Raw genomic sequence first — 11103 nt, forward strand, 5'->3', positions numbered from 1 at the left:
GGGGGGGGGGGGGGTTCAATTCTGTAAAACCATGTAAGTTAAAATTTATTGTAAGCCCCATCTCTGGTATTAAGAACTCACCACACAGCTATTTTCATGGAAGTTTCAAAAGTCCGCACAAAAATCTCAGCAAATGAACTTTGTCCATGACATTGTGGATGAGCATGTTTTGGCACTTGTAAGCGGTAAAATTAATTTCTTATAGTTGTTTTTCTGTTTCTCCATAATTTTACAGTTGAAAAGCAATCAGGACTGGAGGGTGAGAACAAAATGACAAAGAGGAGATGACGGATTTAACAGATCAAGAGAATAAACGGGGAAGTCCTTACCAAAAAGAAAACAGGGAAGAAAAGTATTCAAATTTCATTTTAGTGCAATTAACATGAGTTCACCTGGCCTCAGTGAGATAAGCCACATAACCTGCTTGAAGCATCTATAATGCAGCTTTTTGACATGAGTTAAAAGTTCTTACATTGAGTAGTCACTACTTCCACTACTGAATGATTTATACAGTCAATACACACAATTTGAGCCAATCTATTTCAATACAAGATGCGTCTAGGAGGTCAAATGTGCAATACCACGTATTTTCCAAAAAAAAAAAAGCAGCATAGTAAATACAAATTATGAACCAGGGGAGTATGACAAACAACAGAAGTCTAGAAGAGAAACAAAATGGAAATGTCTTCTTTTTTTAAATCAAGTAAAAGCATTTCAATTAATAAGCATAGCCAGAAATCTGACCGTATAACCAAAAAGTAAAGAATCTACAGGAGGACACGATTCTCTTCAAACACAACCCAATCATCTATACAAAAAGGAACTTTAAGGGTACACCAAAAGAAAATAAGGGGTCGGAAACTACTCCTCAACGGAGTAAAACTCGACTCTACACCCTTAGAAGCTCTCCTATTTCTCTCCCTCCATACAACCCACATCAATGCAAGAGGAACCACATTCCATGTCCAACCTCTTCTCCTCCTCCTCACACTCTACCAACATAACGTCAATTCCCTCACAGTTATTTGGCATTGCCCAAGAAATTTTAAAACATATTAGCAATGTTGAAGAAGATGATCCACCTCCTTGCACATGAAACACCAGTTGACACAAACAATCTTCTTTCTAAGGTTTCTACAGTCAAAATCATCCCTCTAGTAGCTAGCCAAGTGATAAAAAAACACCTACCTCAACACTAGAATAAAAAATTAGAGAGGACTCTCAACCTTTTACAAAAATTAAGAATTTATGAAGCACAAACGTATGGTTTCTTATAAAGTTCTTTTCAATATGTCTGATTGAGATGTCCATATTTGGAAAGGAAAATGTTTCTTCCTTTTGGTGATTCCAAGTCTTGACAATAAACAATTAGGTAGAGAGGACTTAAATCTAGATCTGACATTCACTCACACCAATTAAGATTTGAAAACACAATCATGTTGACCCCATGAAAAATATAGAATGTTCAGCAAATACTATCATAGGGTGACATTCAGAAGACATTAAGTTGCTACTTGTAAATAGTAGGTGCAAGGGGTAGAATCTTCTATTGTTTTGGTGTTGGAAAGGCGAGTTGTTCATATAAAACTATACCTCCAAGATAACTTTTTCCATCTGTCTACATCTCCAAGTTTACTTAATTTTGTAATTTCCAACATTCTATGTGGCTACAGCTATTTCTTTTTATAGCAGGCTTCACCACTCAATGATTTCTTCTCCCAACAACCACAAAGGCGTTAGCATGCTTCCACTGTTGGAGGTAGGCGAAAGGTCATATAACTAAGGAAATTCAAGCGTTCAACTTTCCTACTCATTCATCATTCAAAAAGCATAAGGTTTAAGAAAATCACATAAACTAGGCATAAAAGAGGATGCTTCCTTATTCAATTAGGTATATCAAAAGCTGCAAAATAACTCGAAAGGCTCAAACTGAGAACCCAGTATCAGTTGACGAGGAGGACCATTAAATACTGAACACCAATTTAGGTGAATAGATGATGAGATTCATCTGTAGGGGTTCCTTATCTATAAGCAAAATTCATTTAAAAAATCCCCTTTCTATAATCAAAAATTGGCTCAAAATTGGATTATAATTTGAGGAAAGTCCATCTCAAAATAATAGGTAAACAACCTCTAGAACTAGGAAATCTCTGTAGACTGAATAACTATTTTCTTGTTCTAAATGGGTGTAAGATTCCGTTGCTAATTGGAATATGCTCTATCCCCAAGAACTGATCTTATGAAATGAAAAGTATGATTATCAATGAAGGTCACAATACGTACTTTTCAAACATAATCCCCGGCATAAGAGAACTCCACATATGACTCCTCATTAAACTCCATTAAGGACTTGGTGTTTTCTGTCTCACTTCAGCCACTCCATTTACTGGGCCCAAAGATATTTCTCCTGAGACCTGGCCTAAATATCTTCTTTTATTTAAGTAAGCTACATGGTCCCCACCCTTCCAGATTGACACATGTGGGTCATCACATGTCACCATACCTTTTTTCCTAACTGTGCATCGTCAGTAACGCTCCTTATGCCCAGTGAATTTTTTTAACTATCCATTGGGTAAAAGAATTTGGCAAAGCTTCCTCTCCAGTGGCTATTCTCAGGACACCTTCGTTTTTATCGTCACCTCCTTCAGAATGTTGGTCCCATCCCCTTGAACTTCGATCCCAGCCAATTTTATGTGGTTATGTAATGTGGTTTTTTCCTCTGTTTCAGCCCAGCCACCGCAGTGTTCTCCGATAATCTTAAAAGTTATCTTGGATCAAAATTGGAGAGGGAGGCCGACGATCCTTACCCATGTCGTTTTGGGTCTATTCATTAAATCAGATATTCCTACAGAGGGATTCCACCAGCGAAGCTTTACTGGGGGCTTTCATTCAGATCCAGTCTCCTTCCATGACTTGCTCTGCTATGAGCTTCGATGAGAACTCAAATAAAGTGTCCACTCCCCATTTCACATATGCTTAATCCATGAGCTTGTTTCCAATGATTGCTAGCCCACCTTCTAATTCAAGAGAGATCGCAGAAGCATTAAAGGCTCCCACGAAACTCCTCTTTAAGACCTCAATTTGATCCTGGCAGTTTTTAATGATGATGATTTCTCCGCTTTTGATTGCACAGTTTGTTTCTGTTTCTACCCCATTTCTATTCTCCCATTTAACACTCCTGACTACCTCTGCATATGGAATATTGCTATCAGATAGCCTAATTCGTTGATGTTATTCCTCATATTCTGGTTACTGAGGAATGTGGCCACCTTTTCTACAATATTCACCCACCCAGAATTACTCAACAATTTTGGAATGATAAGAATTGATCTCCTTCCCCTCACGTTTATCAGACTGATTTAACGCCCAAAATTGTGTTAAAGTTACATGCTATGGAAATCTCTGCCAGTGTCTCAGTATTCCTCCATCTTCTAACAATGTTTACTTTCATTTTGGATGCTTCTTTTATGATCTGCACTATCCATTCCATCGATCTTTTGTTGAAGGAGGTCCTGGTGATGGCATTTCGACTCACTTCAGTCCACTCATACCACACACCTGTTGTTCCTGAGACTTTTTCAAGGTCATTCGATTTGAATCCTACTGCAAAGTATATGGTGTTCTCCATTTTTTCATGGGGGAGAAAGAAGGAGAGGAAAAAGAAAGGTTAGGATTCCGGTGATCAGAAGGATCAGCAAAGGTGGTGAGGGAGGTTGGGAGAATGAATTTTAAATTTTATTGGAATACGTACCTGGGAACATTTTTTACCAATTCTTCCTTTACCAAAAAAGGTTACTTTGTCAAAGATATCTTGAAGCGCATGAAATTTGGCCGCTCCAAGTTAAGAAGTTATAGCACATTGGAAGAGTATAACCATGGAAGTCTTAGCGTGTGTTCAAACTAAAGTTTATAGGAACTGTCTGGATGTGAAAAAGTTTACGCTCTAACGCCTCAAAATTCTAGTTCTTACTCTACCATGAACAATGTTCTCCCCCTCCCCCTGCCCACATTGATGTATCATCCATCAAACTCAAAATCAAGACTTCACCAATTTCATATTTTTATCAGAAATGGTAAAATTTAATTACATCAAAATCGCCAAGCTGGTAGATAGATGTGTGTAATTACATAAACGAAGAACTTGGTTCCTTTATTGCACATGTAAGGAACTAAGGTAACATATCAACCTATCTGCATCCTTTACATAAAAAAGATTTAACCAAAAATCCAAAGTTGATATGCATTTTTTTACAACTAAAATTGATATGCATTTATATTTTACTTTAGACTGTTTTCCTTCTTACCCAGGAAAATTCTCTGATTTCTATCATTCCTGATCGGCCACCAAGTATCTGGTAGTATGGAAAACCATATAGCCATGAAGCTCATCCTCAATCCTCTCATGTGCCAGCTACTGAAAAACATTAATGACATGCTCCAATTAATGCCTAAGCTGCTGAAGAACATACTCCAGATATTTCACCAAGTTCATACCCCTCATTTTCATGTTTATTTTTGTTGAATCATATCCCTCATCTTTGTATCGCTAGTAAAAACACACCAACCCCCATATTATCTAGAGCTATTTGCACTATCTTTTATCAATATTTACAAATCGTAAGCAGCCCATAAAACATTCAATAGTGACAACGTACTTTATTTCACATTGCGGAGGAAACAATAGAAAGGGAGGAGAAATACAACTAAGCTATGTTCAACAAGTTATTTTTAGAACATTTTTTTAGAGAACTTCCACTGGAACATCATTTAGTTATTAGTTCACAGTATCTACTTTTCCTTCAAATAAGTAGCCAACTATTGCAGTTTGATAATGGATTCACTTATATATCATGTTTAAAACAATTAATAGGATATACCAAGCATGCTATTAGCATATAAATAGTTATAAGGTAAATCCAATGAGGCGTGTCGCAAGTGCCAACATATTCAATTGTATAAATAAAACTCATGCACTATAGCTTACAGGAAAATATAAAGGAAAAAGAGGAGGTAATATCTACCTTTCCTGGAGCATCTCTTTGCCCTGTAGAACCAATACTTCTATGGGATAATGAAGCACCATGTGATGCAGGCATACCTTTAAACCCCCATCTTTTCATCCCGCCCTACACAAATTGAAACCCCCCATCCTTAGTACAGTTCATAGAATTAGATATATCAACTGAGAAAGATAATACGCAGAGTTCATTTTGCATAATAAGAGGTGGAAAGTAGAAAGTGGAGCAATTTTGTTCCACAAATAAAACAATCTTTCTCTTTCTACCATTAGCTTAGAGAGTTCAAATCCAATATATATAACAATAGCAAGCAATACTACTTCCAGATAAACTGCCATGAACATAAGAAAATGTTCAATAAGCAAAAAGACTGAAAAATTCAAGCTGTCTTTAAGTTGGTTTATGAAAAATACAACGAAGTGTGAAGACATGGTCTCAAAAGACAGTATGAGATCAAAATATGAGTAATCCTCATCAAAGAATAAAACTAGTGCACATTGTCCAGAGGTAGAAGTCAACACACCAGCTCCTAGCAACAACCACAAGCAGGGGCGTATATAAGGGGGGGTTCCCTGGGCGCACGTGAACTCATGTTCCCCTCTCGAGATCATACATAGTAGTGTCATATTTTTAAAGAATAATATAGATGTGTTACCCACGCTTGTAATATCATATAATGCAGTGATTGATTTCTTTCTTTAATCTTTCAAAATTTTCAAGTTTGTCAATTGATTCAACTGATCTCAATGAGATACCTACAATATGGAATATACATATCCATTTTTTTGTAATAGTGCACCCATCATCTTGAAATTGTAGATACACCGCTGACCACAAGGGTGTGGCCTAGTGGTCAATGAAATGGTTGAGAACTCTAAAGTCTCAAGTTCAAATCCTAGTGGAGACAAAAAAACACGAGCAGATTCATTCCGTTTGTCCTAGCAGAGTCACCTGATACTTGTTGCTAGTGGGAGGTGGCATGTATCTCGTAGAATAAGTCGAGGTGCACGAAAGCTGGACCCGACACCACAGTCATTAACAAAAAAACTTTTTTGATGTATTGCCGGTTTTACCCATGATTGCATAACTCTACATGACAAAAAACATTCATCACAATTTCACAATCATAACATACATACTACTTCTCACCATTTTGTTTGATCCAATTACTTTTTTATAACCTAACTAGGATTAACCGTGATTCTCTAATATTTTTTAAATCAAAATCATAAGTTATAATTATTAATTTAGAGCAACTTAGATCCTGCTTGGCCATAGATTTAGGAGTACATTTTCAAAGAAAATTGAAAACATTGTTTGATCATAAAATTTCGTCAAGTTTTGAAAATTTATCTTCAAAAAGATTCAAGTTCCAAAAATTGGCCTAGACTAGTTTTGGGGTGAATTTCACTTCCACTCACAAAACTACAAAAAAAAAAATCCAAGTAAATTGCATGTCAAACACAACTTCAAAAACTCATTGTTCTCACGTTTCAACTAAAGCTAAGGCCAAATGCGCTTAATCTCTCTCTGAAGCTAGATAATTTAATGAACTGTCTGAAGACATAATAATATTTGATCAAAGACAGTCAATAAGTTAAGGACAAATGAGCACTTTCATATGCTTTTTCCACATGTATTTTTTACTTGTATGGATCTACATTTGTTCTTTTTTTTTTTTTAAGACAAGGGAAACTCACAGACGCTACCATTTGGGTGCGCACAGGGTAAAACCCCCGCTCCTATGCAATAGCTTGCAAACCATATAGGAGAGGTAACCTGCACTAGGCAAGCTTGGTGCGACGAACTCGACACAGAAGGCAAGCCCCTTGCTTTCGCCGGCAAGGGGTTTCGAACTTGAGACCTCCAAGATGGAAGTCCAAAGCTCAAACCACTGAGCCACCCCGAAGGATATGGATCTAGATTTGTTATTGTTTAAGAAAGGTACCTAGTAAACAAATTATGTAAGAACTCTCTAGTTAACCAAAAAAATTACTTTCCCTTTCAGCTTATTTTTGGCAACATTATGTCATACTTCTCATAAATAATCCCTATCTGAACTTTGTGCAGTGCTTCAGTGGACTACTTGGATAGAGACTGATTTCAAGGAGTACATATGACTCTAGATAAGTTCAAATTTCTACTAATTTCAGAAATGTAGTTGCGGTCATCAAAAACTTTGAGTATCTTCTGGATAAGACTAGTGTCGAGTGGTTGAGAGCCAGTTTAATTTTATGTTAGGGCAGCTTGTATATACTGATCATGAACATGAGAGTGGCACCTCTTTGTTGCCACCTATAGATGAAATTCTAAGCACTTCCAGAGAAAACTTCAGTTTCTTTTGATAATTATGCCTTGCTGTCTTCTGGAGTCCATAAAACAATTAGAAATTCTACCTACTCCTTTAAATAGATATCTGGAAAGAAGCAGATGACACAGTCAAGAACCAATGACATGTAACCGTAACATTACACGAGCACAAAGGTATGAAGGGACTTAGCAGATGCACGTACGAGAAGCCTTTTAGTTACGGTAAGGGGAAAGCTGCTTATATAGAGCGGTAACCCGTTTTCCTTTTAATATCTTATAGTACGGTGAACATAACAGGTACGAAGAGCAATCAGTAAGACTAATAAAAGAATAAACACAACAAGATTACTCTTAACCTGAAAACCTTTCCCTCTTGTAATTCCAGCGACATCCACATACTGGCCTGGAACAAAATGGCGGACACTGATGCTTGTTCCAACAGGAAGAAGTGCATCTTCGGTGACAGGAAACTCCTTCAACTTTCGCTTCATGGGCACACCTTGTGCTCTAAAATGACCTACTTCAGGTTTTGTCAAATGCTTCTCCTTTTTGTGAGCACATCCAATCTAACTACCACCATAATAAAGATCAAATAAACCACAGCACAGCACAAGGAGTAATTCATAGTCCTCAAAGCCATTTATTTAACCAAGTTCTTTAATTTCTGCTTTTTATCAATCAGTAAATAACTTATTCAACCCATATCAAGTGTAAAGGCCACAAAATTTTCCATTCTCAGGCTTGAAAACGCGTTCACATGATCATGGTCCTCAGGGCTATTCCTACCAAGCAATAATTATAAAGTAACAAAACTCTTTCAGTGATGCTTGTGAATTACGGGTCCAAATAACCTAGTGATGGTTGAAGATTAGCATATCTTACCGTAACAAAAATTTCGTTTTTCAGGAGATCCAACAAGCAAATCAGTTTTAAAGAGCCCTTCTTATATTTTTTACATTTTTTTTATTGATACTTGACATTATAATTAACTTTAATTTTCTTCTTTATTTACACTTTTTTCAAAAAAAGAAAACACCTCACTCCTTATCTATCATCTTCTTCATAATTTAATGGGAAAAGGGTCAAATATGCCCCTAAACTATTTGAAAAAGTTTAGATATACGCTCCGTTTAAAGTTTGGTCCATTTATAGCCTCGCCGTCCAACTTTTGGTCTACATATGCCCTTTTGGGCGTTAGTTGGTCAACTCGTAATATCCAACTCATTTTACTTTTATTTAAATGCCAAATGGATTTTCCACGTCATTTTTATGTATGATCACTTGACATTTATATTCAAGGGAAAAGGGTCAAATATGCCCCTAAACTATTCAAAAGGTCTAGATATACCCCCGTTTAAAGTTTGGTCCATTTATACCCTCGCGTCCAAACTTTTGGTCTACATATGCCCTTATGGGTGTTAGTTGGTCAATTCGAAATATCCAACTCATTCTACTTTTCTTTAAATGTCAAATGGATTTTCCACACCATTTTTATATATTATTACTTGACATTTATATTAAAAGAGAAAGGGGTCTTTTATGCTCCTAACTATCCGACCTAATTTTAAAACACATATACGATCCGTCTTTTAAATAATCTATACAACCCGACCCTTTTTTTTAAAATACCCTATATGGGTCGGATTAGGCATAATTGAACCATAAGGGCATATGTAGACCAAAAGTTTGGACGCGAGGGTATAAATGGATCAAACTTTAAACGGGTGTATATCTAGACCTTTCGAATAGTTTAGGGGCATATTTGACCCTTTTCCCTTGAATATAAATGTCAAGTGATAATACATAAAAATGACGTGAAAAATCCATTTGGCATTTAAATAAAAGTAAAATGAGTTGGATATTCCGAGTTGGCCAACTAACGCCCAAAAGGGCATATGTAGACCAAAAGTTGGACGGCGAGGGTATAAATGGACCAAACTTTAAACGGAGGGTATATCTAAACCTTTTCAAATAGTTTAGGGGCATATTTAACCCTTCTCCCTAATTTAATTTACAAAACTTTCTTCATTTTAGCTCTAACATTGTTTTTTTTCTTTTTTTATATACAAAAAATTTATATCTTCCATATATGAAGATAAATGAAAATTAACTTTAAAATTCAGATTTGAAAGAAAGTCTTCGTATGATTTATTTCAAACCTCATAAAAATAAGGAACAAATATGAAGAAGATGGAAAAAGATAAATGATTTTTACGTATAAAAATAGTTAGCCGATATTTATTTATCACAATTTTCGAAAAAAGATATTTACTCAAATTCATATGTGGTCATTAAATTTATCAAAAATGATATAAAAAAAATTGAAAGAAATAATTTTGGAGCTATCAATTTCATTTTGTCATCGATGTAGAGTTGAATAACCACCAACAAAATTTTCTTTCTTCTTCACTCTTAGTATGAAAAAAAATTAATCTTGAAGTTATTTGAAAAGAATAAGATTTTGTAATTTGAGAAAGAATGTGTTTTAGGGAAGAAGATGAAGATGAAAGGGGGTTGGGGTGGGGTGGGGTAAGATGGGGTAGAATAGATTGACATTTTCATTTTTTTCTTTTTCTTTTTTAATAAGTTAGATATTAGATGTGTGTGTTTTTATAATTTTCGGCCACAATGTCAAATGTTATTTTTTAATTAGTCATTTTGTCACATCATCGCAAGTGTATCACACACTCTTCACATTTTTTGTTGATTATCAAAAAATGTCTAATAGAATTATTATATAGGTAAAAGTGTTCAACTGATACTAGTATTAATTGAAGTGTCTAAGTGAATTATGCGGACAATTTTAAGAGGTCGCTGAAGACTTAAGCCTTAAATAATAGATAAAAGATACTCATATTTTATAGGGAAAAGTATAAATACATTTTTCCTCAAAGTTTAATAACATATTTAAGTCTTTTCCTTATTTTATAACATCATATTCATAAAGATTAAAAGTGTTACAATATCTTTATTATTATAGTAATATGAAATAATGTGATATAATTATTATTTATTTTAGAAATTATAATAATAAAAAGTTGTTAGAGTAATGAAAATAAAATTATTAAGATTTGACTTTTATACGTCGCACGATGTCTAATTATTATGTGTATATAATATTTTAGCTTTTTTGCTTTGTTAGAATATTATTTGATTACTTTCATAATTTTATCCTTGTAAAAAGTATTTTAAAGACAAATAGATAAACAATGTAAAGGAAAGGTCTTGGAAAACTTTTTTAGCTTTTGTACTTTTTTATTCGTTCATTTCCCTAACAAAAAGGTGTGATCATAATTTATATCTCACTATGATTCACACGAGATACACTTATAAGCAATATTTGTTAATAAGTAATTTTTTATTCAAAAAAATTAGTTCGTTTGAATATGTGAGTTTCCACCATTCGTATATTTCAGATTATAAAATTATTATTCTTATGAAAGGGTGATATTAAAAAGTATAATGAGATTTCTGTAAATTAACTAAATAGTTTATTAGTCACTGGTAGAACATCAAAACAAATTTCTCAAGTGTTATCGATGTTATGTTGGATTTTAGATTCGAAAAAATATTATGAAAAGGATAGGTGTCTTCCAAAAACTGAACATCCCTAGATAAGTACAATTTATTTTGACAGGATCAAAACATTGGTAGCAGTAATGTTTATAAGAAAATCCTAAATATACACAAGGGGTTGATTTTGGCTCTAACTTATTTTTGGCATATGGTTTAAGCCACGGGTAACATAAACAACCAAAAACCCTAAGTGATTCAT

General features: G+C 34.6%; 1 protein-coding gene and 1 long non-coding RNA gene across 2 annotated transcripts in view; one reads left to right on the forward strand and one right to left on the reverse strand.

Moving 5' to 3' along the window:
* Positions 1-605, forward strand: part of LOC114078581 — a 2333-nt gene extending 1728 nt beyond the window's left edge. The window contains exon 2 of the long non-coding RNA XR_003580202.1: positions 236-605. This is a non-coding gene — a long non-coding RNA (uncharacterized LOC114078581). The remainder of the gene's footprint in view (positions 1-235) is intronic.
* The window catches only part of LOC107013766 (50S ribosomal protein L3-2, chloroplastic-like), a 10436-nt gene extending 2345 nt beyond the window's left edge, over positions 1-8091 (reverse strand). Inside the window, exons 1-2 of the mRNA XM_027919432.1 lie at positions 7685-8091; positions 5022-5126 (exon numbers count right to left, since the gene is read on the reverse strand). Coding sequence (XP_027775233.1) covers positions 5022-5126; positions 7685-7819 — 240 coding nt within the window. The 5' untranslated portion in view covers positions 7820-8091. The remainder of the gene's footprint in view (positions 1-5021; positions 5127-7684) is intronic.
* Between the last annotated feature and the right edge of the window lie 3012 nt (positions 8092-11103).

Source organism: Solanum pennellii, chromosome 1, assembly GCF_001406875.1.
Source record: "Solanum pennellii chromosome 1, SPENNV200".
Taxonomy (NCBI): Eukaryota; Viridiplantae; Streptophyta; class Magnoliopsida; order Solanales; family Solanaceae; genus Solanum; species Solanum pennellii.